At 40.6% G+C, this 25,572-nt stretch overlaps 24 protein-coding genes across 24 annotated transcripts; 11 read left to right on the plus strand and 13 right to left on the minus strand.

Annotated features, from left to right (window-relative positions):
- Positions 1 to 97: 97 nt before the first annotated feature.
- NEMIN01_0468 (uncharacterized protein) lies at positions 98 to 835 on the plus strand (the record flags this gene model as incomplete). Its single annotated transcript, XM_051476410.1, has 1 exon — positions 98 to 835. One exon carries the CDS (start codon positions 98 to 100, stop codon positions 833 to 835), a length of 738 nt encoding a protein of 245 aa, XP_051332370.1.
- Positions 836 to 1,293: 458 nt separating this feature from the next.
- Positions 1,294 to 2,799, plus strand: NEMIN01_0469 (uncharacterized protein; the record flags this gene model as incomplete). The annotated part of the gene is made up of 1 exon (XM_051476411.1): positions 1,294 to 2,799. One exon carries the CDS (start codon positions 1,294 to 1,296, stop codon positions 2,797 to 2,799), a length of 1,506 nt encoding a protein of 501 aa, XP_051332371.1.
- Positions 2,800 to 2,817: 18 nt separating this feature from the next.
- NEMIN01_0417 (U6 snRNA-associated Sm-like protein LSm5) lies at positions 2,818 to 3,030 on the minus strand (the record flags this gene model as incomplete). Its single annotated transcript, XM_051476359.1, has 1 exon — positions 2,818 to 3,030. One exon carries the CDS (start codon positions 3,028 to 3,030, stop codon positions 2,818 to 2,820), a length of 213 nt encoding a protein of 70 aa, XP_051332319.1.
- Positions 3,031 to 3,570: 540 nt separating this feature from the next.
- Positions 3,571 to 4,008, minus strand: NEMIN01_0470 (E3 ubiquitin-protein ligase RNF5; the record flags this gene model as incomplete). The annotated part of the gene is made up of 1 exon (XM_051476412.1): positions 3,571 to 4,008. The coding sequence occupies one exon, from the start codon at positions 4,006 to 4,008 to the stop codon at positions 3,571 to 3,573; it is 438 nt and encodes a 145-aa protein (XP_051332372.1).
- Positions 4,009 to 4,289: 281 nt separating this feature from the next.
- NEMIN01_0471 (V-type H+-transporting ATPase subunit H) lies at positions 4,290 to 5,384 on the minus strand (the record flags this gene model as incomplete). The annotated part of the gene is made up of 1 exon (XM_051476413.1): positions 4,290 to 5,384. The coding sequence occupies one exon, from the start codon at positions 5,382 to 5,384 to the stop codon at positions 4,290 to 4,292; it is 1,095 nt and encodes a 364-aa protein (XP_051332373.1).
- Positions 5,385 to 5,435: 51 nt separating this feature from the next.
- Positions 5,436 to 6,317, plus strand: NEMIN01_0472 (G2/mitotic-specific cyclin 2; the record flags this gene model as incomplete). Its single annotated transcript, XM_051476414.1, has 1 exon — positions 5,436 to 6,317. One exon carries the CDS (start codon positions 5,436 to 5,438, stop codon positions 6,315 to 6,317), a length of 882 nt encoding a protein of 293 aa, XP_051332374.1.
- Positions 6,318 to 6,726: 409 nt separating this feature from the next.
- Positions 6,727 to 8,040, minus strand: NEMIN01_0473 (large subunit GTPase 1; the record flags this gene model as incomplete). Its single annotated transcript, XM_051476415.1, has 1 exon — positions 6,727 to 8,040. One exon carries the CDS (start codon positions 8,038 to 8,040, stop codon positions 6,727 to 6,729), a length of 1,314 nt encoding a protein of 437 aa, XP_051332375.1.
- A 297-nt stretch (positions 8,041 to 8,337) lies between these two features.
- NEMIN01_0474 (negative regulator of the PHO system) lies at positions 8,338 to 9,132 on the minus strand (the record flags this gene model as incomplete). Its single annotated transcript, XM_051476416.1, has 1 exon — positions 8,338 to 9,132. One exon carries the CDS (start codon positions 9,130 to 9,132, stop codon positions 8,338 to 8,340), a length of 795 nt encoding a protein of 264 aa, XP_051332376.1.
- A 1-nt stretch (position 9,133) lies between these two features.
- Positions 9,134 to 9,376, minus strand: NEMIN01_0418 (uncharacterized protein; the record flags this gene model as incomplete). The annotated part of the gene is made up of 1 exon (XM_051476360.1): positions 9,134 to 9,376. The coding sequence occupies one exon, from the start codon at positions 9,374 to 9,376 to the stop codon at positions 9,134 to 9,136; it is 243 nt and encodes an 80-aa protein (XP_051332320.1).
- Positions 9,377 to 9,422: 46 nt separating this feature from the next.
- NEMIN01_0475 (uncharacterized protein) lies at positions 9,423 to 10,481 on the plus strand (the record flags this gene model as incomplete). Its single annotated transcript, XM_051476417.1, has 1 exon — positions 9,423 to 10,481. The coding sequence occupies one exon, from the start codon at positions 9,423 to 9,425 to the stop codon at positions 10,479 to 10,481; it is 1,059 nt and encodes a 352-aa protein (XP_051332377.1).
- A 629-nt stretch (positions 10,482 to 11,110) lies between these two features.
- On the plus strand, positions 11,111 to 11,530 carry NEMIN01_0476 (histone H2B; the record flags this gene model as incomplete). Its single annotated transcript, XM_051476418.1, has 1 exon — positions 11,111 to 11,530. One exon carries the CDS (start codon positions 11,111 to 11,113, stop codon positions 11,528 to 11,530), a length of 420 nt encoding a protein of 139 aa, XP_051332378.1.
- A 547-nt stretch (positions 11,531 to 12,077) lies between these two features.
- Positions 12,078 to 12,737, plus strand: NEMIN01_0477 (uncharacterized protein; the record flags this gene model as incomplete). The annotated part of the gene is made up of 1 exon (XM_051476419.1): positions 12,078 to 12,737. One exon carries the CDS (start codon positions 12,078 to 12,080, stop codon positions 12,735 to 12,737), a length of 660 nt encoding a protein of 219 aa, XP_051332379.1.
- A 230-nt stretch (positions 12,738 to 12,967) lies between these two features.
- Positions 12,968 to 13,600, plus strand: NEMIN01_0478 (cleavage stimulation factor subunit 2; the record flags this gene model as incomplete). The annotated part of the gene is made up of 1 exon (XM_051476420.1): positions 12,968 to 13,600. The coding sequence occupies one exon, from the start codon at positions 12,968 to 12,970 to the stop codon at positions 13,598 to 13,600; it is 633 nt and encodes a 210-aa protein (XP_051332380.1).
- Positions 13,601 to 13,617: 17 nt separating this feature from the next.
- NEMIN01_0479 (large subunit ribosomal protein L26e) lies at positions 13,618 to 14,043 on the minus strand (the record flags this gene model as incomplete). The annotated part of the gene is made up of 1 exon (XM_051476421.1): positions 13,618 to 14,043. One exon carries the CDS (start codon positions 14,041 to 14,043, stop codon positions 13,618 to 13,620), a length of 426 nt encoding a protein of 141 aa, XP_051332381.1.
- Positions 14,044 to 14,513: 470 nt separating this feature from the next.
- NEMIN01_0480 (small subunit ribosomal protein S15e) lies at positions 14,514 to 14,954 on the minus strand (the record flags this gene model as incomplete). Its single annotated transcript, XM_051476422.1, has 1 exon — positions 14,514 to 14,954. One exon carries the CDS (start codon positions 14,952 to 14,954, stop codon positions 14,514 to 14,516), a length of 441 nt encoding a protein of 146 aa, XP_051332382.1.
- Positions 14,955 to 15,353: 399 nt separating this feature from the next.
- On the minus strand, positions 15,354 to 16,661 carry NEMIN01_0481 (coatomer subunit delta; the record flags this gene model as incomplete). Its single annotated transcript, XM_051476423.1, has 1 exon — positions 15,354 to 16,661. The coding sequence occupies one exon, from the start codon at positions 16,659 to 16,661 to the stop codon at positions 15,354 to 15,356; it is 1,308 nt and encodes a 435-aa protein (XP_051332383.1).
- A 361-nt stretch (positions 16,662 to 17,022) lies between these two features.
- Positions 17,023 to 17,727, plus strand: NEMIN01_0482 (N-acetylglucosaminylphosphatidylinositol deacetylase; the record flags this gene model as incomplete). Its single annotated transcript, XM_051476424.1, has 1 exon — positions 17,023 to 17,727. One exon carries the CDS (start codon positions 17,023 to 17,025, stop codon positions 17,725 to 17,727), a length of 705 nt encoding a protein of 234 aa, XP_051332384.1.
- Positions 17,728 to 17,776: 49 nt separating this feature from the next.
- Positions 17,777 to 19,357, minus strand: NEMIN01_0483 (uncharacterized protein; the record flags this gene model as incomplete). Its single annotated transcript, XM_051476425.1, has 1 exon — positions 17,777 to 19,357. The coding sequence occupies one exon, from the start codon at positions 19,355 to 19,357 to the stop codon at positions 17,777 to 17,779; it is 1,581 nt and encodes a 526-aa protein (XP_051332385.1).
- Positions 19,358 to 19,849: 492 nt separating this feature from the next.
- Positions 19,850 to 20,107, minus strand: NEMIN01_0419 (uncharacterized protein; the record flags this gene model as incomplete). Its single annotated transcript, XM_051476361.1, has 1 exon — positions 19,850 to 20,107. The coding sequence occupies one exon, from the start codon at positions 20,105 to 20,107 to the stop codon at positions 19,850 to 19,852; it is 258 nt and encodes an 85-aa protein (XP_051332321.1).
- A 28-nt stretch (positions 20,108 to 20,135) lies between these two features.
- NEMIN01_0484 (uncharacterized protein) lies at positions 20,136 to 20,675 on the plus strand (the record flags this gene model as incomplete). Its single annotated transcript, XM_051476426.1, has 1 exon — positions 20,136 to 20,675. The coding sequence occupies one exon, from the start codon at positions 20,136 to 20,138 to the stop codon at positions 20,673 to 20,675; it is 540 nt and encodes a 179-aa protein (XP_051332386.1).
- A 1,133-nt stretch (positions 20,676 to 21,808) lies between these two features.
- NEMIN01_0485 (uncharacterized protein) lies at positions 21,809 to 22,291 on the minus strand (the record flags this gene model as incomplete). Its single annotated transcript, XM_051476427.1, has 1 exon — positions 21,809 to 22,291. The coding sequence occupies one exon, from the start codon at positions 22,289 to 22,291 to the stop codon at positions 21,809 to 21,811; it is 483 nt and encodes a 160-aa protein (XP_051332387.1).
- A 200-nt stretch (positions 22,292 to 22,491) lies between these two features.
- NEMIN01_0486 (adenylate kinase) lies at positions 22,492 to 23,127 on the plus strand (the record flags this gene model as incomplete). Its single annotated transcript, XM_051476428.1, has 1 exon — positions 22,492 to 23,127. The coding sequence occupies one exon, from the start codon at positions 22,492 to 22,494 to the stop codon at positions 23,125 to 23,127; it is 636 nt and encodes a 211-aa protein (XP_051332388.1).
- Positions 23,128 to 23,634: 507 nt separating this feature from the next.
- Positions 23,635 to 24,273, minus strand: NEMIN01_0487 (uncharacterized protein; the record flags this gene model as incomplete). Its single annotated transcript, XM_051476429.1, has 1 exon — positions 23,635 to 24,273. One exon carries the CDS (start codon positions 24,271 to 24,273, stop codon positions 23,635 to 23,637), a length of 639 nt encoding a protein of 212 aa, XP_051332389.1.
- A 241-nt stretch (positions 24,274 to 24,514) lies between these two features.
- On the plus strand, positions 24,515 to 25,279 carry NEMIN01_0488 (DNA-directed RNA polymerase II subunit RPB3; the record flags this gene model as incomplete). Its single annotated transcript, XM_051476430.1, has 1 exon — positions 24,515 to 25,279. The coding sequence occupies one exon, from the start codon at positions 24,515 to 24,517 to the stop codon at positions 25,277 to 25,279; it is 765 nt and encodes a 254-aa protein (XP_051332390.1).
- Positions 25,280 to 25,572: the final 293 nt, after the last annotated feature.

A 25,572-nucleotide genomic window follows, 5' to 3' on the forward strand; every position in this document is an offset into this window, starting at 1 on the left:
TGTACAGGGGTTAACATCAAGAATTTTCTGAGTCCAGAGTATACTCGAAAATTTTAAGAAAATTGCCGTTATTTAACAAAATTTTTAACTACTCGTTATGGAAGCAAACCAAAGAGCACAAAGAGAAATAGAGAAAAACTCAGCATCAGTCATAAACAGAGCAGCAAAAACACTTGGAAACATAGGCTCCGTTAAGAAACTCGTTCCAGCAAGTACAAACACATCAGTTGTTGTTGTTGGCATTGCTGTTCTACTAGTTGTCTTATTAGTATCAGTAATCATCTACAAGATAAGACAGAAAAAACAACCGCGAGTCTTTGGAATTCTAATAACATACAAAAGGGAAACTTTAGAAGATCAACTTAGAGAGGTTACAAACGAAAACGTTGCATTAACAGAAGAAGATAAAAGAAAACAAGAAGTAATTGCTGGATTAACCAAAAAAGTTAAAGACTATTCAGAAAAAATTGCTGGATTAAACAAACAAGTTCAAGACTATTCAGAAGAAATTGATAACTTAAACAAACAAATTCAAAACTATCTCCATCTAGAAGAAGTGGATAAATTAAAAAAACAAGAAGAAATTGATAACTTAAAAAAGCAAGTTCAAGTCTATTCAGAAGAAATGAATAAATTAAACAGACAAATTCAAGACTATTCAAGAGAAAGTGCTATTTTAGAAAAGCAAGAAGAAATTGACAACTTAAACGAACAAGTTAAAAATCTTTTAGAAGAAAATGCTAGATTAAACAAGAAAATTCAAGATTTTCCACAAGAAATTGAAAGAGTAAAAGATGCAACTCTAGAAAAAGTTAAAAAAAATATACTCGGATGAAATACATGAAATTTTGCAAGAAAATAAAATGTCAAAGTTACAATTACATTGTATAAATGAACATCTTGAAGCTGAGAACGTTATAAGCAAAGACTTACAAAGTAAATCAGAATTAACAATAAAAAATAGAGAAGAAGAGCCTAAAGTACAAAATACTAGTTTCTCTGGATAAAAATTTATTGATCTAGTGTAATAAATGTTATTCGCTATTCTGGTGTGCTCAGAAACTGTGCATTATACTCTCAATGGTTTAGCCATTTTTTTCAATTATAAATAAAAATACTCTGCAAATTCTCTTCAAGGTACACTTTATTTCTAAATATTGCTTTTATTATTTAGCGTGCAGCTTCTATTTGTGCAGAACAAACTGTCCAATGTAATTCAGAGCAAAGAGCTAGGGGAAGGATAGCTAGAGAACAAGCTATATTACTGGATGCATACTTAGGGGAAGAATGGTAATGACAATTCTTATAAGCACGTGCATATGCTTAACTGTTATAATAGCATACGCTGCTATATGCTGCATACAAAGAGCCAACAAAACATACAAAATAGTACTGGACGATCTCAACAAAAAGATAGAGCTGAGCATCAGCGCTAACAGTCCAGAGCGCTCGCTCTTGGCAGCATCGCTGCAGGAGGCTCGCTGGATGATTGTGACAATAAAGGAGTGCCATAAAATAGCACAGATTGATCTCATAAAAATAATAAGCAGTCTCAGAGAGACAGGAATAGAAGAGCTAGTGTTGGAAGAAGTGACTCAGCCAATAAGCCATTTGTGGATTGTTCCGATAAAGAGCATCAGAAGCATTTGTTTTAAGAATAGCTCTATCTCCCACGAGCTGCTGAATGAGCTTGCTAGAATACCGCAGCTCGAGCTTCTCAAAATAAAGGGATGCAGTACGCAGTGGAAAAAAACAAAAGAGTGTGCAGCTATGAATGAAAATATAAAGTCACTCGTTGTTGAAAAGACGAAAGAAAGGTTTGTAAGAAAGTTCTTGCAGTCAACGCGTTTCAAACACGTTAGAGATCTGTACCTGAGCGGGACAGGATTGGCATCATTCAACACTCTGCTTTACATCTCCGGTGCAGACATACGAAAGCTGAAAATATCGAACGAAAGAATAAAGGAGGGAGACAGCGCGGTTTTCAAGTGCTTCAAGAATCTGGAAAGCCTTTCTCTCCATCAGATCGACTTTGATAGTGCGGAAGCACAGGAGAGCAGGGACAGCGCCGTGTTTACGTTTGAGAAGCTGTGGCAGTTTAAAGCGGACAGCTCGGTGTACAAGAAGGTCTTTCATAAAGGGAATTTTAAAACAAAAGAAAAGAATCTGCAGATCACAATAAACCACAGCACAAACAAAGGAGGATACGCAGTGGAGTACGTGCCCATCTCAAAAAAGGTGCTGGGCGTGTTTAGCTCAAAGAGCGTGACAAATGCTCTGCAGGTGAAGGTCTCTGAGCACATAAAAAAGAAAGAAAAAGTGAGCCATACAATTGATGAGCCAGCAGAGGAAAAAAACCAGAAAAACTCCATTATATTCCTGGAAGACGCAGAAATAAAACACCTTACAGTGAGCATAGAGATGAGAGACGGAAACAAAACAGAAGGCCTCCGTGTTCTTGAGAGCATACTGAAAGAGTCAGAAGCGTACAAACTTGAAAAGATATCGGTTTATTTCAAATACTCATGCAAGATAGATAAGAACTACATTGAAAGCCTCATAAACAAAGAGAAGCATAGGTTCGTAAAAGAGGTGCTATTTAGCAACATAGTTATATACGATGTGTCTCATCCACAAGAATCCTCAAATGAAGCAGTAACAGTGCATCTAAAGCATGCTTCATCAGAAGAGTCCAGTGAGCTGTGGCACGTATTTGAAAAGAAAGAGAGTAGCTTAGACAGTCTTACAATCAGCGAAGAGTACAGCACAGCAGCACAGAGCACCGTATTCAGTAAATAGCACAGAGCAGGAAAATGATTAAGATGGAATGCTCTCTATGTATGCTACAGTGGTGCCGTTGAGGAGAGACCTTCCCGCATGCGTTTTCGTATTTAAGCAAAATAAATCATCCACTAGAACATTCACAGTTGCATCGTAGTTCACGAATATTCCGGTGTAGACTCTTCCTGTTCTGAGCACTATTCTGATTCTTTTTCCTTTGTTCTGTTCTATCCAGTCTATGGGATGCATAAAAAAATAGTAAAAAGAAGAGTATATAAGAGAAAAGGAGAATTGAGGAGATTAAGAGATAAATGTATGAAGATGTGTTCAACTAATATTTAATAAAAATACTCGGGTTGAGTCTCCAGTTAATGTTGCAAAAGTTAGCACATCGGTCTATGAAGAGAATGTGACTCTAATTGCAGGGACTAAAAGTTTTAATAAATTTATATTTGCTCTGTGTTTGTTTTGTGCTCATATTTCCACCACTCCAGCTGCTAAGTAAAATAGAAAATAGAATGGAAAGGAGATTCTACTGGTCTATCGTTATATCTTTGGTGTAGTCTGTAAATTATTCTGATAACTAATATAATCAACTAATAATGTTTATTTGCTTGTTTTATCTAGCCAATGAGATGTCTGTGTGTTCTGTGACTACAGTTGCTAAATATCATCGGGTGCTTCTTCTCTCTATCATTCTGCATATCCACCAATTGCATGCCCAGAAAACAATTGGTTGTTTGGCCGCTTTTCAGAATCAAAATCACACTGTGCTTGTGCACAAAGTGTCTACTCTAGCAAGAGAAATATCATGATAAAAAACAGCAGGAGAATAATGTAGAATATCTTAGTAAGCAGACACTGCTTGCCGTACAGATTGCTTCTATACTCTGCCCCCTGCATGTGGAATATTCGCAGGTCGTTTATGTACCCAAACGTGCCGCGTATCTTTTCATTTCCGCAGATTTTTCCAAGTTCAGCTGGTTTGGGGAAGAATCCGTCATTTGTGTTTGCGCCTTTTGAGTATATTGGTATTACAGTGGAGAGGCTGCACAGGGTCTTGCACACAGGACAGATGCTCGACTTTTCGCTCCACCCGCACAAACACGTCCAGCAGAATAGATGGCCGCATCTTGTTACAACAGGTATTTCTACTTCGCACATGCATATACTACAATCAAAATCAACTTTCTTATTAAGCGGCCTCAGCACTACTTCTTCTTGCATGCTCCTTAAGAGTAAATCTCTCCTATAAATTCACATAGACCAATCAAATGAATATTTTAAATATTTTCCACGCTCTCACTCACTGTCTAAAGATCACCACGCTTTCACACATCTATGCCCTATACTCTATTCGCACACTCACCACCCATACTTTAACTTATTTCATATGCCATATCCAATATATCTCTTATCGTGTAATCTCTTCTTAATAATTATATCATATTTTTTCTACTGTGCATTCTCTGCTATCCATCGCCCTGCTGCCTTTTTCTTAATATATTCTACTCCTTGGTGTAGCAGGCACTGAGGGCCTCCATCGCATGGAATCTGACGTCTTCGCTGGTGTTGGATGATAATACGCCAAAGAGAACCAAGTGGATGTCCAGCTGTCTTATTATTGCCACTGACTCAGGATACACCTCCACTATCCTGTATATGTCATTGGCAGCAATCCATATGTTGTTTGCGTCTTCTGACTTCAAAAACCTTTTCAACGACTTGATTATGTCAGATCTTCTGATCATTAGGTTTTCAAAATTGTTCTTCCAGAACTCTGTGCTAAAGTGGTATGGGAACGGGTGCAGGCTCCCGCTTTGCAGCTCATTCAAGTACACATCAAACGTAGACACATCTTGGGAGAGCTTGAAGTACTTCTCCCTGCAGTATTTTAGATCGTCCTGTTCTTCCGGGTCTTCTTTATTTCCCCTGCTGGAAACAACGGACAAAAGCTCTTCTATTTTCTGAAAGGTTTCGTAGTTGTATTTTTTAGCAAATTCCAAATAGTTTCTCACAATCCCCAGGGAAACTCTCAGCTCCTTCTCTTTTCCGTCCTTTGAAATAAATGAAAGCATGTAGAACATCGGAGAGTTTATGAGAGCAGAAAGAGCCTTGTGCGAGAATGTGAGTATCCACAGGAGAAGAAGCCCCTGGTATTTGCACGCTCTTTTTGTGCACACGTTCAGTATAGCTCCCACCAAGTCGTTGTTTTTTGCTATTTCTTCTCTGATGGGGTCCTGGATAAACAGATCAATGGAGACTTTCTGTCTCGTGTACTCAAGTGTTGCGAGTCTCTGCAGGAATATAAGTATCTGCTCGGTTTTCTTGCTGTCTGGCTCGTTTTTTATCACCTCTGACAGAATTCTGTAGTACTCTCTGCTTCCTCTGTTGTTGTGTCTGTACACCCGCGTAAGTATCTGCAAAGCCTTTAGGGAAATAAGAAGATCGTTATTCTGGCTCAGACTCAGAAGTATATCAAGCAGCTCCGAGTTGTTCAGCTCTTCTGTCGAAAGGCCTCCTATCTCCATCAGAACCCCTCTGATTTTGTCCTTGGACGAAACTTCTTCCCTCAACTCTTTGAAGTATTTTTGTACGCCCATTCTTTAATAAACAAAATTCATTTTCTTTTATTATTTAGTTATTTCGACCGCATGAAAGTAACTGATGAAAACAAGACAGCAAGCATACGCCACAAAAAGAGCAAGAGAAAGGCCTTTGCAGAGTTGAAGAACAGGAAGAGATCCACGAATTTGGAAATACTTGAAAATGAGCTGTTTTCAGATATTCGGTCTGTATCTGAGTACGCCCAGGAGATTCTCCAGCACTACAAGAAGGAAGAGATCAACTACATGCCGTCGCACAACTACATGGCATTCCAGGAGGAGATAAGATGGGCCATGCGCTCTGTTCTGATCGACTGGATCATCGATGTGCACCACAAGCTCAATCTCCTCCCGGAAACTCTCTATCTTTCTGTGAATCTCATCGACAGATTTTTATCTCTGCGGATTGTCACCATAGGAAAGCTGCAGCTCGTTGGAGTGGCTGGGCTTCTGGTTGCCTCCAAGTTCCAGGAGATAGCGTCTCCTTCTGTGGAGACATTCGTGGTTCTTACGGACAGAAGCTTCACAGAGAACGAAATACTGCGAGCGGAGAAATACATGCTGCACTGTCTGGATTACAAGATAAACTATCCCTCACCGCTTAACTGGCTGAGACAGTGCTCGCATAACAAGGAGATAGACAGACTGGGATCTATTATTCTCGACTCTTTGCTGCCTGATGAAAAGTTCTTGAAATACTCTCCGTCAGTGATGGGATGCGCAGTGGCGTATTTGGCCAGGGGGCTGCTGCCTCGGGAGGACAAGGAGTTTGAAGTCTTCCACAAGTTCGCTGCGCACCCTCTCTCTTCTCTCACCAATTGTATCGATGAAATTAAAACGTATCTACAGAAACCCATCCTGCACAGTTCCATCTTTAAAAAGCATGGGACCCTATTCACCAAATATTTAGATAATCTTAATAAAGTATAATCATCTTCTTATAAACACCCTGCCATTCCCATTCGTCGTTATACTGCTAGTTATGATTACACTATTTATTTCTGCATTGGGTCATTACGGTTATAAATAGGATGGTATAAGTGGAATATTGTGTTTGAATTGCTACGGATATCTCTGCTGTTGTAGCTATCTCTGCTCTTAGGACTATCTTCTGGCCGTTATCATAATTCTAGATTTTATTTTCAAGCTGTAGTGTGAAAATGTTTTGAGAAAGAGAACTTTTATTCTCTGCAGGTAATGAGCTAGCTGTTCTCTTTATTCACTGAGAGTGTGGAGGAGCCATAGGAACTTATAAAAAATTTACACTCGGTATTAAGTATATCTAGATTTATTTAATAATGTACTCTTGTGCTACTTGTTTGTTCTGGGGGCTATGATTCTATCTCTTTACTTTGAATGTTCTTGACAGTCCTTTTTTGAGATAGTGCTTTTTTGAATAAATCAGTGTTTCTTTTTTTGCCTCTTCTTCTTCTTTTTCTTTTTGTTTCATTTGCAGCTCTTTGTACCAGTCAAAGTTCTTCTCTGTGTTTATTACGTAGCTATCTGGGATGTGGTGGTTGTCTTTGTTGAACTCGCACTCGTCCGTATTGGGCGGTGGATGCACGTACTTTATGCTTCCTTCTATGTACTCCTTCACCACTCCTTTGATGAGCTTGCCCTCTTCAATGCAGCCGGTGGACTTTTTCAGCCAATGGACGTAATTTCCCTGCATGGGCTTTCTTGAGTCGTTTACGAACTCTTTTACTTTCGTGAGATAGCACAGCCTGCGGACCCCCACTCTCTCGATAATCAGTGCTAGACAGTCTTTTACATCTCTTGTATGGTCCAGCGATAAAATACCGTTTAAAATCAGATCAGACTTCTCAGCTACGAATGTGGGGAAAACAAGCCCGGGACAGTCACAGAGCAATATTCCATCTAGCTTCATTGTCTGAATGTTTTTTGTCTTTCCCGGGATGATACTCGTCTGCACTACTTTTTTTTTAAATAGAGAGTTGATGGTAGAGCTTTTTCCGACGTTGGGGTATCCTATCATTCCTATTTTAAGCTCTCTGTCCGTTATCTCTGGGAATAGCATTTTCCATTTTTCCAGGAGCTCGTCTGAGTTGCTTGTAAGGGTGGAGTAGAAAGTGTGGCTTATGTTTCTATCTGCGAAATACTCACTCCACTTTCTCTTTTGCTCTTCCGTTAGAAGGTCTGCCTTGTTCAGCAACAGATGGTGCATTTTATTTGGTGATGCTTTGACAATGTCTTCTGTGTAGAAAAGCAAGGGATTTCTGGCATCTACAATTTGCACTATTAGATCGTTTGTCTCCAGGGTGAACCACAGCTGTCTCCACACGTTGAGATTTCTCTCGTACGGTGTGATGGTTCCCTTGTTCGAAAGCACTGCATTCATATTCAGCTTCCATGCATTGAACACCTTTCTTTCTTCGTTTTTGTAGTCTTCTCTGTCCAGCTGGTGTTTTGGTTTCTCTGGTATTCTGAGCCCCTCTGAAGATGCTTCTATTTTTGTCAGCTCTTTTATTGAAGTGTTTTGGGAGAAATCGTATTCTATGATCTCTGCTGCTTCAACCAAAGAGTCTACCTCTGTTGTCTCCAGCACACTCTTCAGCGACTTGTTCTCCTTCTGAGGCTTGTTCATTCTCTTGTCTTTTATAACTAGCTTTCCCCACTCATATTTTGTCTTCATAAAAAACTTACCAAATTTTCATTAAATTATTTCTTAACTGAATTCTCGTTTAGACACAGCGAGAAAATATATTACAGCTGGTAGAATAAATGAATAGGTGAATAAGTAAGTAAGTAGATAAGTAAGCATTAGATGCGACAATAACTAGTTGGATAGAAGATAGATAATTACTAGATGAATGACTAGATGAATAGGTGAATGACTGAGTAATTTAACCTAGTAAATGATTAATGAATGATTAAGTAGACAGTTAATGATAAAATAAGAGACAAAACTATCTAACGGACTGTGTGTGATTTATTCAAGTCTATTCAAATACTCCAGGGCCTCTTGCGCTGTAATTCTTTCATCTTCAGCTTCTTTTAAGCACTCGAAGATAAGCCCAACAAACGACGGATCAGAGTGTGCATGCTTCTTCAGGAGATACTCCATTTGGTTCGTTCCCTGCAGCAGTAGATACTTCGAAATGTTCACCAGCTGATCTTGTTTGTCGCTTCCTGGGAACAGAGGAGAGCCTGTGAGTATCTCGCTGATGATGCAACCAACACTCCATATGTCTATGGAGAACCCGTACACCTTTGTTCCTTTGAGGAGCTCTGGCGATCTGTACCACAAAGTCACCACTTCAGAAGAGTAAGACGGCATTTTGATCTCGAAACTCCGGGCAAGCCCAAAGTCTGCGATCTTCAAACACCCCTCTGCATCTACTAGAATGTTCTGCGGCTTTAGGTCTCTGTGGACGATCTGTTTACTGTGCAAGTATGCAACACCTTCCACCAGCTGTTTTATCAGTGATCTTCTATCTATTTCTTTTCCTCCTGTGAGAAGTTTCTTCAGATCTGTGTCGATGTACGAAAGCACTATCGTCAGTTCCATCTCCGTGTGAAGCACATCGAGAATATTCAGGACATTTCTGTGGAAGAGACTCTTCATTATCGATATCTCTCTGAGCGCTGTGTTGGGCATTCCTTCTTCCTCTGTTAGCTTTATTATCTTCAGAGCTACTTTTGCATTGTTTACTATATCATATCCCTCGTACACCATTGAATACGTCCCATAGCCCAGAAGGTCTTTCCTTATGAATCTGTTCATTTTATGTTTTTTTATTTTCCAAATATTTCTCCGCAATAAACACAATGCTACTCTTCCTAATTAATACATTGGCAATAAACAACTCGTTTCCCTTTTGAGCCAATGTGCAGTCGACCAAATGGAGGTTGAAGTATCTGTCAAAAGAGGAAAGAGTGCCTGTGTACGTGTCGCCTGTGCAGAGAGAGACACACACAGACCTGCCGCACAGCCTGCCGAATGTTTCATTAATTCTCTCGGGTGCCATTCTCTATTTTTATTTATATTCTTTTATTGTTCAATTTTTTGTAGGTATGGACGAATTTTGGAGGGGCAGTCTGGTCTGTCTGTTTATATACGGGAACTACATGCTCTTTTCTTCACACATTAAAACCATTTTCTGGTCGCTTTGCTACTCTGTTCTATCCCAGGAGATACGCAAAAATAACTACAGAATCTTCCACTCTGTCTTTATTTTTTTATTCTTATTTCCTGTCCTTTCTGCAACTCTTCTTCCTTCGGTTGTTCTTTTGTTCTGCGGGCGAGAGGTGGCTGAGTATGCATCGAAAATGGTAGAAATAATAAATGCTTCTCCTTCCTTATTTGCAACGGTAAAAAAGATTTTCTTATCAGCGATGCTGCAGGTGTGCAAATATTTGGACATCCACAAAAATGACACTCTATCGGACTCCTTTGTGCTCTACAAAATATATCTGAAGCTCGAGGAGATGAAGAATGCGATACTATCAGGAAGCCAGGAGGCGCTCTCCTGGGCCGGACACTTTGCCTTTTTCCTCGGATTCAGCGCCTACTTTTCGCAGCTAGAGAGGAATCCTCTTTCCTACGTTCTTAAGCCGATTCCCAGGTGCGCTGAGATAGTGTCTCTTTTTGAGAAGATCATCCACACTTTGGCTGTAGGAAGTATTTTCAACTTCACTTTCAGTTTCATCCTTAGCTTGTACTTTGGCTCTACTCTAATCATGACAAATGGCGTACTTTCAGCCTTTTTAAGCGTATTTCCTGTTTTTCCTCTCTGCCTGTACTGCATTCCCACTGTCATTCACCTGTGGCTCAGTCGCAGAGTGGTTGCCGCTGTTTTATTTGCAGTTCTTGCGGTTGTCCAGCAAATTGCATCAGGAAGAATGTTCAAGTTCCCCAGATCCGCAGGGTATCTGCAGAGCGCAAGCATTGCCCTGGGCCTGAAGGTCTTTGGCCTTCCAGGGGCTATACTCGGCCCTTTCCTTCTCTTCTCTCTTCTGATCCTGTGGTCAGTTGGAAGACCTGCAGAGAGCCAACCCGTAAAAAGTATTTCAAAATCGAGCAAACCTAAGCAGATGACAAAAGCGATGGAGATACTCCGTAAGACTAAATAAATGCTACAGTATTTACTATCCACTCTCTACTCTTTCTACCTATTCTCCTAACTATCCAACCGATCTTCTTTTTCTCAGCTATTTTTCTGCTTTTACTCAAGGAAAGTTTTATTGCTGATAATTTGTCCATAGCAAAGAGTATCACTGCCATTTTAGTGATTGATTAATGAGCTAGCTGCGTGCAGATCAATTGATGAAATAGAATTTAATAATGACCAATGCGCAAGGTTCTAGATGGTTCTTATTTCTTTTATTATGATGCCATTTGTTCCATTTTACTCTGTCCTTTTTTCATTTTGTCTGATGATTTTTCTGTTCTTCTTTTGCTAGAGTATCGCACAGATATTCTCTTTGTAATTCCATTTCTATGGCAACCTGCTCCATGCTGTTCTATTTATTTCTGCGGCAAAGGCCTCTATCCACCGCCTATTCTCCTGCCCTCTTCACTCTCTCTTTCACTTTCCATCTGCTCTTTTAGCTGTCCCGAGTAGAGGAGCACCGAAATAGCCCGGGCTTTATCAGCAGTAATTAAAAAAATTAGCCGGGTCTTTTTCTTCTCGTGTTTTTATTTTGGCGGGTGTTTTCCCTCCAAAACAAAAGTATAAATACAAAATTAATTTGCAAATGCAATGAAGAGTGAAGGAAAGCCAACAACAGCAGGAGAGAAAAAAGTATCAGCACCCGCAGGCAAGGCACCAGCAAAGGGAGTCAAGTCAGGAGAGAAAAAGAAGAAGAAGGCACACCACGTTGCAAGAGGCCAGTTCAACTTTAGGTCCGCAGTCAAGAGAATGTTCAAGAACACTTACCAGGCTGCTCCTCCCCAAGTGAGCGGTCCTGTAATTGAAAGTCTTTGTAATATGATATGCGATGTCACCCGCACTATTTCCCTCGACTGTGAAATACTAGCCAGAAAGGTAGGAAAACAAACAATTAATCTGGAGGAGGTGATCTCTGCCACATTAGTAAACCTAACGGGCGAGTTGAGAACCCACGCACTGAAAGAGATAAAAGAAGCAGTTGCAAAAGTCCCTGCCAGATCGTCTAAATAAGAATAAAAAGTTGTGTTCTGAGTCTTTAAATTGTCTTCACAGGTCGCAGACCATCCTTTGTTTACTGTCCGAGCACTCCCAGAGCAAAAACCGCACAAGAAAGGAGCTACTAAAGAGTTCCATTCTACTTTCCTTTTCCTTTTTATTAACTATTTTTATTCATACTACTAATTCACTCTACTAACCATTATTTCATTGTACTTCATTCACTCCATTAAGTATTGCTATACTATTTCTTGAGTTATCTCTTAACTATATACTCTATTAACATTAACTATTCGCTCCATTAACCGCTATTACTATTCATCTACTTTCCTAACTATCACTATCCATTGCATTTACTGATCTACTTCCTTAGCCATTCCTGCATATTCTATTGTATATTATATGCTTATCTAGCACTTATTCATTGCCTGCACTTTTTACTCTGTTCCTACTGCACTACTCTTTTGTTCCTTTTTCTCTCATTAGCAATTTATTTTCTGCTTTGCTGCTGCATTGCCTGTTAAATAATTCTCTTTATCCTTTGGTGTTAATTTCTTTTTTAATGGGACTGTATGTTGAGGTATTCATGCTGTACAGTACGTACATCCTTTTGTTTTCTCTTTTCAATTCTTCAGAAGACAGGGTGATCGTTGGAAGAGGAGCAATGGGCTTCCTTGAGTCTATTGAGGTCTTTATTGTCCACAAGTTCGGGTGTCTTATTCCGTACACTTTGGTCTGCGCGCAAATACTCAATAACCCTTCGCTGATGGGCGTATTTGCTGTGCTCTGCGAGATGGTTGTGTACATCATCATCAAAGACTCCGTTATTGTCTACATCAAGGATCTCAAGATATTCACGTCCTCTTGTGTCCGCCTTCCTTTAAATCCATCCGGCCACACTTTCATGTTTCTGAATGGGATTTACATTCTCTGCCCCATTCTGTACAACGACTTTCTGTCGAATAGAAAAATCCTTTCGTGCCTCTCGGGCATGGTTATATACGAGTACAACAGATTGCTTATATCCACCATCACATACTACCACACGTTCTTAGATGTGGCGCTCGGAGTAATAGCCTTCCTTCTCTTCAGGGCGCTAGTCAACCCAGTGCGCAGTGTCTACGGAAAGAGTGCGTACACAAACGAGTGGGGAGTGCAGCAGTGTTTCTTTGCGTGTATTTTTGTTTTTACGCTCGTTGTCATCTCCAGAGAGCTGCTGTAGCAAATTTGCAGTAGAATTATAGTAAACAGATGACAGTTATCATTAGCTGACCAGTCACCAGAAGGATAAATGAAGAAGCCATCATCTGATGAGTAAGCTACTCGCTAGACGAAGAGCATTCAGATAGGTGTAATAAATCACTGCTACTCTTCCAGTGATAAAACCAGTAGACGCAGAAATAAAATGGAGAGATTTTCTCATTCAAATATTAAATAAATTTGAAGAAAATAATGGCAAACAGAGGATGCACCGTGTTTGTGGGGAACATTGACTTTAACATACCAGAAGAAATGATAGTTGAAGAACTGTCCTCTGTGGGGCGTGTCATTGCCTTCAGAATGGTAACGGATAGAGCCACAGGAAAGTCAAAGGGCTATGGATTCTGCACGTACGAGTCCCCCATTGTAGCAGACATTGCGGTGAACAGGCTGAAGATTATGCTGAACAACAGGCCCGTGAAGATAAACTACGCTGACAATAACGTAGTACCGCAGGCGCAAGTGGAGAACTCAAAGCTGGACGTAGAGGCAATAACGGAAACACTCAACAAACTGTCACCAGAAGACACAAAGGAAATAATTAAGCACATGAAACAGCTTGCAGTAAATAGACCAGACGAACTAAAATCCTTACTATCAGAGAATCCTGCGCTTCTTTCCTCTCTTCTCCACATAATGTTCACTTTGGGGCTGGCTCCAAAAGAGTCTCTGGAAGATCTCCTGCACAAGTCGTTCTCCGTAAAAAAACACCACTCCCAAATACTCACAAGAATTCTCCAGTACCACGACTACGAGGTGGAAGATCTCCCAGAGCCTCTGAAAGACAAGGCGAAGAAAATAAGAGAAAGACTTTTAAAGAAGTAAATAAAACTATTTATTAATTATTGAGATAGCATTTCCTTTCTTTTTGCTTTTTCCATATCTCCGGCAATTCTTGCTGCTTTCTTTTTCTCTAAGAGTGCCTCTCTGTTGTAGTCAGTGCAGAACTTGGTGATCTGCAGGGAAGAAGAGTGGATGCCAAATCGTGCAATTTGTCCGTTCTTCTTTTCTCTGTAGGTTATGTCTAGGGTTACTCTGTATGTTGCTCTGTTCACTTTTATGACTTTGCCGGTCTTTCCTTTTAAGTCTCCAGTGAGGACCAGTACTTCGTCGCCCTTTACAATGGGGAATGACTTGAACACGTACTTCTCTCTTAGCTCTTTGCTGAGGTTGGACGACATAATGATTCTTCTTTTTGCGTCATTTGCTGTGAAATGTGCTTTTCTGCTCTTTCTTCTTGAGCTGCTTACGCTTTTATTGAACTTCATGCAGGGTAGGGAATAAAAAATAAAAAAATAGAAAACGAAGAAGCCGCAAAAGAAAGCCAAAAAAGAAAGCAAAAGCAGCAGAAAAGAAAAGAGAAAATAAGACAAATAGATAGAAATAGCCGTAGAAAGTATCTATATGAGTGACATAAGAAGGAATAGCAGAGGGATTCTTCTGCATAGCAAGAAGATATAAAAACAGCAAATGACGAAGAGTGAATGAGATACGAGCATAAACCAGCAGAGGAGAGGTATAATAGGCTAATTGCAACAGAGATGTATCCTAAATAGGACAAATGGACAGATAAGCAAAATAGACAGATCTATGAAAATGGTAAAATTTGCACATTGGATAATGACAGCGCACAGACGGTAGAGTAAATGAATAAGTGAGTAAATGAGCTTGGCTCCTCAGACAAAAGGTGTGGCAGTGGCCAAGAAAAGGTAGAGGGTAGCATCAAGTAATACTGTCTTTATTTTAGGGGAACAAACTTCGATGAGGAAGTGGCTCCTATTCCTGGCTTACCGTGGGACACGATCTTCTGTGGGGAACTGAAGTCTGCAAGTCTGAATCCAATCATTTCTGGCTTCACTTCGAATGTGATGTACTCTTTTCCGTTGTAGACTCCGAGAACGCACCCAACCATCTGGGGGAAAATAATCATGAATCTGCAGTGGGTGGTGACGCACTCTGGCCTGTCTCCTGTCTTTTCTGCCTCCACTTTGGACTTTTCGCAGTCGATTAAGAACTGTATCTCTTTTGAGCTGAATCCTCTTCTGACTCTTCTTCTCTCTCCGGATTTGAGGAGCACTGCGAATTTCTCTATTGACATCTTCAACAGATCTTCAAAGTCAATCCCTCTGTATGCGAACTTTCTGAATGTCTTTTTCTTTTGGACTTGGCTATTTTCCATCTGGGGCTCAAGAAAAAAAATAATATTCAAGTTCAAGCTCTGAGCAAAATAATTTTATAAATAAATAGCAAGAAAGACTCCTGCGCTCAAGACTAAAGAGGAGCTGAAGACTGAGAGAATAGCACAAGAATTCTCTTCCTTCTTCTTTTAAGGGCATAGATTAACTAGCTTATTATTGTTTCCATATTAAGTAGACAAACTATCTTATCACTTCTGTATTAAGCTAATTAACAGCTGCTTCAGCAATCAGGAGCTATCACTACACCTCTGCTACACCTATAATAAGCTAGATACTTCATACTATTACTCCTAAATACTTAAGTTATTCGTGATCATTTCATTGCTATTTATTAATTCATTGCCGTCTTTTCAAGACTATTATTTATCAGTCCCAGCCTTTCAGTTGTTGACAACTGTGCACTCTCCTTCTATCACTCTTGCCGTAGAAATGTACTCCTCATCGATGGTCTCTGTTTCATTTTCTGCATATATTCCCGATATTTCTATGGGCGCTATTGTGTTCTGTTCTTCTATTACGTAGGATACAGTGAAGGGGAACAGTGAGTCGGTGTCATCGCATAGCCCTGTGAATTCAACTGCGCTTGAGTCGTCTTTTTCCAGGTTGCTAATCTCTGCTACAATGTTGTCTCCTTCTACAGCGCCGTTAGTTATTTCTATGTCTGAAACTCTTTTGATCGGTATTCTTATGCTTATGCTCTTTACATCGATCTCCAGCGCTGTCACCTCTATGAAGAACTTGTACCGCTCTTCCGATATCTCAGTCTGCCAGAAGGAGACTTCAATTGGCATGGACGGCGACTCAAGGGTCCATTTCATCAGAATCAGCGATGTGTTTATCGGTATTTCTGTTTTGGGAATAATTGCGTTCTTTGAAAATGCTTTTTTATCTACAGAAGGATGGGCTCTGGCTTGTTTTGGCTTGTTTTTTATGTTCATTTTTATGTTTGCGTACTCACTGTCGGTTATTTTTATGTGCAGCTCTCCCACTCCCTCTATCTTTGATGCTTCTGTTGTCGAGTTTATCGATAGACTGTGCTTCTGCTGTGTGACTATGTTTATCTTATTGTCCATTGTCTCCAGAATGCTTCTATGCTTTTTCTGCTCTGTCTTTATCTTTGCTTTCTCCTGCTTTGGCACCTTCAAGTCTTGTCTGAGTATTTTTATTTCTTCTATTTCCTTCGTGAGCTCGTCTATCCCTGGGTGCATTTTTCTTATTTTCTCTGCCTTCTCCTTCTCTTTTTCTTTGCTCTTCAAAATCATCTGGTGCAGTATTTCGTCGTTGCTTTGCAGACTCACAGCTTTCATTATCTCCTCAACTGTTCTGTTCACGACGCCCTCTCTTGTGAATATTTCATCCACTGCGCAGATAATGCTGAATATCTCGCTCTCGGACTCTGTGAGGCTCAGTCTCTTTATGACTGACTTAGTAACCACCTCCACTATTTTCAGTCCCTCCATTATCTTCGCATCTTCTTTATCTGCCAGCACTACAACATACACATCGTCTATCTCTTGGTAGAAGAAGTTGCCTATTTTTGTTTCTAGCGCAGAGGTGCTCTCTTTTGCCTTTATCTTCGCATGGAGGAATGACTCCACTGCCTCCGATACTTTCTCTTTTGTCAGATCCATCAGGGGCCTAGCTATGTACGATCCTGCGTCATTTACCAATAGCACAGCTGCCAACATAAACAATAAATAAAAAAATATAACTTAACTAGTTAATTAGCCACACTCCACTAACTGCTTTCCCCATTCTCCATTTTACCTGCTAGCCATCCCATCTCTTCCATACCCAATTGAAAATGTTCTTTACCTGCACTCCACTATATCTGCAACTATCGCACTTCCCTGCAGTTGCAGAAATAGATGTGGAGTAGACTCAGAAGACCAGTGATACATTGAGCTGAGCTGCTCTCTACTTTCTACCCATTGATTGTTTATTAGTGCTCTTTTCTATTTCTGCTCTGCTCTTTCTCTATTGGAGCACCAGAATGTGCTGTTCTGTCTCTGTGAATTAATATTAATAATAATATTATTATTTTTGAGAATGGTTCTCATTGATTGCTGTCTTTTTGTGCTTCTTGTGTGGAGTTTGTACTCTCGGTACAGAATGTATGCAGAACCGTGCAAAACCGATATTGTCAGCACTTTCAGGTACTTTTTAATCATTGCCCACGCAGACGACGAGAGCATGTTCTTTGGTCCTTTTATTACGCAGGTTGTCAGGAGAAGAATTCCTCTCTCGATTGTTGTGTGCACAGACGGAGGCAAAGGAGGGTGCCCGCATGAGAGAAAACAGGAAATGATCAAGCTCAGCAGAGACCACAAGATACCCGTCTATTTCCTAGACTATCCCGACGGCGAGCTGGAAAATACCCCGGAACTACAGAAAAAAGTGCACACTCTGTTCAAGCTAACGAACAGCACACAAATTGTTACGTTCGATGAGCACGGAGTAAGCAGCCACAGAGACCACAAAGCGTGCTATATGCTCGGAATGAGCTTAGCACGCAAGGAGAGCCGCACGATGTACGCGCTTAAGTCTCTCAATCTCATTGAAAAGTACGCTTTTTTACTGTCAAAGCCTCGCAATAGCGCGGATACAGTGGTTGTGAAGTGCACTTTCCACGAGACACTTAGGAACAGGATGAGAATGTTCTACTACCCCAGCCAGATGGCGTGGTTCAGATATTTGTACGTTATATTCTCATCGTACATGGACTACAATGTATTTATTAAAGTAGATGTGTGAGCAATCGGTAAGCGTAATAAAGATGATAAACTGCTATTTATTGACTCTCTTATTCGTCCTCTGTTTCTTTTACTAAATCACTTAGGGATATCTTATCTTTTGTTTTTTCTGATAGCTCAGCTGATAGTTTGGATACTTCTTCTTTTTTTAGCTTTTCCATGCCTGCTTTTTTCTCTTCTTTTATTTTCTGAAGGTGCTCTGCGCCACTTGCAAGCTCTTCTTCTGCCTTCTCTTCCTTCTCCTGTGCTTCTGCTTCAACCTCTTCTTTCTTGAGAGCCATTTGTTCATTAATCTGTGCCATCTTCATTCTAGTCTCTTCTTCAAGTCTTAGCGCGTTCTGTTCTTCCGCCTTCTTTTCTTGCTCTCTCACCAGATCTCTTAGCTTTGACGGGGTGAGCTTCTGTGCAATCACCAGAGCGCCAAGTGTCTTCTCAGATGAGCTGTCTTTTTTTTCTTGGAGCATTTTCATTCTCTGCATCATGCTCTTTTCTGCGCCCTCTTCTTTGCTCACTCCCTTGAGCTGGCTGACTTTTTCCTGGCTTTTTTCATGCGATGCCATAAATGGCTTTATTTTCTCGGATAAAAACTCTCGTGTGGATATCTCTCCGTTAAGAAGTGCCTTGTGTATCGTGTTCTCTGCGCTGTTTATTGCTCTGCCAAGTATCCCTGCTGCTCCACTCTTCTTTGCTGCTCTTGTGAATAGGTTCTCGTGCTCCTTCAGGGCTGCTCTTTCCTCTTCATGCGCTTCGATTTCTTGTTTTTTTGAAATGAGGCTATCTCTTACTGCATTGGGCATGTAGTATCCCATGCCTCCAAAGTCTCCGAGTGTTGCACTGACTGGTGTGTGCATGTACTCGTGCATTTTCTGTGCTCCTGCATCCTCTCTCTTCTTCTCTTCTGTTTCTGTTCGCACGGGAGCGTAGTTCATATAGTGAGTCTGTGGACTGGGCTGTGCAGCAAACGCCTTGAGGCGCATGAATGAGTTTAGTCTACTCCTAGGAGATGGTGTGTACCTTGCGCCCATGATGCTCTCTTGCTGCTCTTCTATGATATTCTTCATGAGTGTGGTCGGTATCTCGGATGCTCTTACGACAGTTGGCTCTTCTTTCTTCACTTTTTCTGTTCCAAGGAGCTTTGGGACAAGAGAAAGCAGCTCGGGCCTTTCAATGATTGCCTTGGTGATTGTTTCCATTGGAAGAGCTCCTTTCAGGTAGCTCTCTATGATGTGATCTACGATGCTGTTTGAGAGCAGGGCTGTATCTGCAATAGACCCTGGGCCTGTTTTGCTTTTTGTGCTCTCCAAGATGGAAGATGCTGGAAGCGCCTTGGGGGTCTTTTGCGGCTCTGCAGACACTTCTGTTTTTTCGTCTATTTCTTGTTTTAGGTTTGTGCTGTCTTTTATCTTCTCCATCTTTCTTTCGATGTTCTTCAGGTCCCCAGCCAGAGCCTTCTCCACTTTCTCGCTCTTTACTTTCCCGCTTTTCAAAAGATGGCTTATTTTTGCTTTTACTGCGTTCAGATCCGATGCTACTTCGAGGAGTATCCTGCTTGTCTGTGCCCTGTGGGTCATAGTTATGTATCCTACGGTGCACAGCAGTCCTACCATGCATATCCCAATGGTTGCTTTCATGATTTGCCTTCTTTATTCTTTTTTATAGATCTTTTGAAACAGTCTCCACAATAAATAAATAGCTATCACCAAGTCAAAAACACAATGGACTCGATGTAATTACTATATCAGGAAAAACAATCTACTGCCACCAATAGGCTGATACCCTTATCATTAGCCATCTCCATAGGTCTCCAACAAGTGAGAATTTTTAGTCATTTATTCCTGCGAATGCGAGAGTAATTAGACAGACAAATGAAGCCAATGGAGCACAGAAAGCAAAATAAAAAAGAATAAAAAGAACGGAGTACAATAAAAAGTGGATGAAATAGTAGCAATGAAATACTACTTAATACTCTCTATTATTTCTATCTATCTATTCATTCTCTACTGCTTTGCTTCCTGCACTGCTCCCTGCATTATCCGTTTCTCTTCTCTAACATTCATTCTTTCTGTACTCTTCACTAACGGTCTAACTGTCTCTTCTAGCATCTTCTCTTCTCTGCTCTTTCTCTATCCTACTATATCTGTATTGCTCTTGTGTATGCTTATGTACGGGAAAACCCATCTGCCACACATGCACTTTGCGCCGTGCCATTTAAACCGGCCCAGCACTTTGTTGCAGTGCTCGCAGTGTATTCTTCCCTCCTGCTGCTCTTCCATTTTGGTGCCTGCTATCCTCTCGTCTGACAGCAGATTCGTGCACTTGCTGTGTATTTCCCATTTGTTATTTCCTATGCTTCTTCTGCACTGTCTGCACGTAACTATCATTTAATTTCTTTTAATTCTTTTTTGTGTAATGAGCAATGAAGTGCCTCGCGTTTACAGGGAAATAATAGAAGAAGTAATAAGGAACACAACAGACGACAACTACAGGATAGGCATGGACAGGGCAGTGCTTGATGAAATAAAAAACACATGGATTGCCAAAATATGCGAATACACAGACATAGGAGAGTACAAAATAAGACACAACTACAACCCAAACAACCCCGGGGTGGATGGCTATTATAATGGAGGATATCCATACTCCGACTACGGATACAGCCGAGAGTATCCATACTACTACCAGGACAAAGAAGAAAAAGATCACTCGGAAGACCAGTACGATGGGGGCGCAGGAGACACACACAATGAAGAAGAGCTCGACTCAAACGATCTCTCAGAGAGCGACTGCGACATAGAAAGCGAAGAGCCCACTAAAAATGTGATGCTCTGTCTGTTTGACAAAGTGACAAGGGTCAAAGACAAAAGAAGATGCACCTTGAAGCACGGCTTTCTTACCATTGGAAGAACAGACTACACATTCAATGTGGCAAACGGGGATCTTGAGTGGTAGTGTATTTAGAAATAAATTTAATTCATTTTTAATTATCGAGTGTTGTTTATTTATTGGCTTTCTTCATTTCATCCTCCCTTAGTTTTATTTCTATAAACTTGTCAAGGAGCGCGCGTGCTTTTATGTCGTTCCGTCTGTTCTTTATCGACTTTGTGCATGGAGAGTCAATCACTTCCTGCGTGGGCGACCAGAACAGCCGGCTGAGGGAAGAAGGTGCTTTCTTATTAGCTCCAAAAGGCAGAGGAATCATGCCCAAATAAAAAATAGAAAATATATAGAAAAATAGATCAATATCAGATGCGATAAATAATAGCCATCAGGAAAGAGAGCAATAAAAAATCAGAATGCAGCAAGAGAAAGAAGAGTGAAAGGGTGCAGGAGTGCACGATAGAGTGCAAGAGTGTAAGATAGATGATCTGTGTGATAAAGAAGAGAGTAGATCAAATGGATCACCAGAGCAGTAAGAGAACAGAAAATAATGGAATAAAAGTGAGAGTTAAAAGAAGAGTTAATTTGACAGAGTAATACGAGTAAAGTAATACGAGTGAAGAGCAGTAGATAGAACAAGAATGAAGTACGAGAGTAGAGTGGCGTGCTGGTTGATTTATTAATTACAAAGGCAGCTCAAGCATTGTGGCTTGTACTACTTGTTCACTATTCATTATTCGCTTTATGACTTATTCATTAATAAATTCATTCTATGGCATATCCAACTTTCTAACTATCTACTGATCTTACTATCTTATCTCATTCCTTATCTCTTATCTTCTCTTTCTATCTCATTCTTTATCTTCTATCTCGCCGTTCTCTTTCTATCTCATTTTATTGTTTTTGTATCTTATCTAATTGTCTTTATCTTTATGCCATCTTATCTAATACTCTTTTATTCTCTATCTCTTTATGTAGAAGCTTTGCTAATTATACTACTTAATTGTTCTATATTCTACACTCTTTTCTGGCGGATATGAGCGAATTCCTTTTTTATTTTATGGAGGGCGAAGTGGTGAACTATAAAAAGTTCAAGAGAAAGGAAGCGATGGAAAACAAAAATACAAATGAATCAGAGAATGAGAGCAAGGAGAGTTTTAAGTCTGATCTCTTTAGAAGGCTGTCTTTGTCTTTTGACTTTTGATTTATTCTTCTCTGGCAACACATTCATACACATTAAAGAAGAATAGCTTGATCTGGTCTTCGTCGAAATATATCTCCTTCTTCAAATACTCGGGAAGACTCTCGATGTGTTTGCTGTTTTGGTAGGTGTAGGTGTACCCATCGCTCGTTCTCTCTAAAGTGAAGGAAATAGAAGAAACCTTCCCCTCTTTTTCTATGGCTTGTTTACAGTGCAGATGGTTCTCTACCTTCGAGATAGAAAGCCCTGTCAGCTCAGAGTAGTCTGTGGAGACAGAGGAGTTCCTCCTTAAGTGTGCATTCTCTTCCCTCAGCGCCTCAATGTACTCCTCTCTGATGGCTTCTTTCTCTCTGTAGTATCTTATTAAATCTGTCAGATTAGAGTTTGTGTCCTGGTTCTCTGTTTCTTTTTCCTCTTTTGTCTCCACGGTGCGCTTGTTGTACGGCGTTCTCTTCTGCGCTGTCCTCCTGGGTGTGCGTGCAGCCATAGTAATCAAAAAAAGCAGAAAAATAAAAATGACATCTGTGGGATTCGAACCCACGCCCTATAGAAGGATAGCATCTTGAGTGCCACGTCTTAGACCTCTCGACCAAGATGCCTCAATTATCGTACAGTCTCTGAAGGTACTGATCATAGAAAAGTGCTCCAATAAATAGAGAAATTTAGTGTAAAAATAAATTAGCACGCATGGAGTCGTATAAGATACTCATGGTTGGCCCGCCGCTCGCAGGAAAGGGGACGCAGTGCGAGATAGTTGCAAACAGGTTTGGGCTTAAACACATTTCATCTGGAGACATTCTGCGAGAAGAGATGAAGAAAGAGACGCCCCTATCAAAGTATATCAGAGACCAGCTGAACTCAGGCCTGTTCGTAAGCGACAGCGTGATAAGAGACCTAGTGAATCTTCACATAAACAAGGTAGAGGGCGGGTTTATCCTTGACGGATACCCGAGGACAGTGGAGCAGCTGGACTCCATTACTTTTTCGTACGATAAGATCTTCTATCTCGACACTCCCATGGAGTACATAATGGACAGGGTGGAGGGGAGAATGTCGCATCCCCCGTCAGGCCGTATATACCACACGAAGTACAACCCGCCAAAGGTAGAGGGAAAGGATGACATAACAGGAGAAGATCTGGTAAAAAGAGAAGACGACAAGATTGAGCTCATCAAAAGGAGAGTGCTGGACTTTATAGAAAAAACAAGCAAAGTGATAGAGAGAGCCATTGAAATGAACAAACTAGCGAGAATCGATGGAGCCCAGCCAAAGGAGAGCATCACACAGATGATTTTTAGCGAAATTGAGAGAATAAAGCAGTAGAGCAGAACATCTTTAACTCCTACAATAAATAATATAAATAAAATTCTCTACACTTTGGGTCTATGAACTAGCACAGAATTATTGCACTGGAGCAGCCTCATTACACACGTCCTTCTACTCAAATTATATTCACATATTCTGTTTTATTTTTATCTTTAGTAAACTTGACATGAATTTATTTAAAAATAAAGTATTTATACTTTACATCTTTTAGTCTGGGCATTGCTCATTCTATCTTTCGATTGTTCTCTGGTATAAAAATTTGCACTTATCCACTATTCTCGAACTGTACTCATACACTCATATGCATTTTAATTTTTATTTACTTGTTCCTTACGCTCTTTAGACCCTCCACTCTATTATTTTTAGCCTAGTCACTTACAGCTGTCTTGTATTCTACTATGCCCTACATTCCTATCTCTCAGCTATTTTTCTTTTTGTTTCAGTCTAATCATCTGTTCTTTCGCTATAATTAACAATGCAGCATCCTGTGGGTAACTATTATTTTTATTCGCTCGCTGGAAAGTTTGTCTGGTTTCCATCAAAGTCCAGTATTGTTACAAAGTTTTTCTCTTCCTCCAGCTGCAGCGATATCTCCACGGTTTCTCTGGCTCTGAGCAGGACATTGTTCAGGACATAGCCCTTCATCTCGCCGTCTTCCATGTAGAACGCACACACAGCTGTTTGTCTGTTCCTTAAGTTCAGTGTTTTTGCGTATATCATGTACTCCACTGCGGGCTCTGCGCTTTCTGTGAAATGAAATCTGTGAACCTCCGAGCTGTTCTGGAAATCAACATACTCCCTCTGGCTCTGCGTGTACGGAGGCCCTATGTGCGTTAGGCTGGTTATGGGCGTGTTCATGTCTATCTGTGTGAAGAATGTTATGCTTCCGCTGTCGCTGTCTAGGTCTTCGTCTGTTCTGATAATTGAAAACTCGTACAGAATGTCGTACCATGTACACTTTTTAATATTTTGATAACTGAACTGCTCGAGCAGCTCGCTGTCTGTGGTGCTGTCGCTCTGCGCTATGAAGTACTCGTTGGCTCTGGGCGTGGTGGTAATGAAGAGGGTCGTGAGTATGGCTCCTATCACCAGAAGGGAGAGAGCTGAGACAAGAAACAGCTGGTGCTTTAATTTCAGACTCATTAATTTTAAAACACTGGGAAATTAAGTAATTACTTAATAATTAGTTCTAGGCCGCCCTTCTCCAGTGCACGAATGAAATAAAAAATTGAAAACTCATCCAATCACAAAGAAAAAAGAACCAAGGAAATGCTCCTGCATTCGCTCAATGAAGTTTCTGGGCCTCTGGCCATACGGGTGTTTTATTGCGCCCCCGCAGAGAATGGGAAAAGTCAAAAATAAATTTACATTCGTAAATATTTTTATGATACAAATTGGCATAGAAGAAGTAACAGAAGACAACGTCAAGTTTACTCTTCTGAACTGCACTCTGGGAATGGCCAATGCTCTGCGCCGCGTTATCATGACAGAAATACCCACTCTAGCCATAGATATAGTGCAGTTTGATAAGAACTACACGGTAATACCCGAGGAGATGACAACCGACAGACTGGGCCTCATTCCCATAGAGAGCAGCACAGCCAGCAAGTATCTGTACCCCAAAGACTGCAGCTGCAAGAGCTTCTGCAAGCAGTGCTCCATTTCCATCCTTTTGGACGCAAAAAATGAAGGAAAGTCTCCGTGGACTGTTACATCGAAAAATCTTTTTGTGGAAAATGAAGCCCCAAATATCGGCGATCCCATGAGCCCATCGATAGTCACAAGGCTGGGCCACAAGCAGGCGATAAAGTGCAAATGCATAGCGGTCAAAGGCATAGGCAAAAAACACGCCAAATGGTCTCCTGTCTCCACTGTTGCCTTTGGATACGACGCAGACAACTCCCTCAGGCACACGAAGTACTGGCACGAGCAGGATATTAACAAAGAATGGCCAGTTGCCTGGTTTGCAGATAAAAATTCTCCTGCGCAGTCTGAGAGTTATGTACACAGCACAGACCCGAACAAGTTCTACTTCAACGTAGAAGTGGTCAAAGGATGTTTAAAGCCCATGGAAGTGCTAACGCAGGCTGTCCATGTCCTCAAAGACAAATTCAAGCACATAAGAGATGCTCTAGAAGATATACAATAAATCATAATATTATAGCCAAGAATATCTGTAAAATTTTAAGCTAGCTCACCACTTGTAGTAGTCTAAGAAAACAGGTGGTTACGAGTGCCCTTACGATGGCTATCTACTGCCATTTAGAACTCTTTTCAAGCTAATTTAAAAATTTTAAGAGCGATAATCTCAAGATAAGAAGAGTAGCTAACTAATCAAGGTGCAACTTAGGAATAGAATAATCATTGTTCTCTACTTGACTACCTAACCATCTAACCATCACTGATTATTAGCTTTTTTGTGTTGCTGTAATCTAATGTTCA

Source organism: Nematocida minor (genome assembly GCF_024244105.1).
Source record: "Nematocida minor strain JUm1510 chromosome Unknown 7922, whole genome shotgun sequence".
Classification (NCBI taxonomy): Eukaryota; Fungi; Microsporidia; genus Nematocida; species Nematocida minor.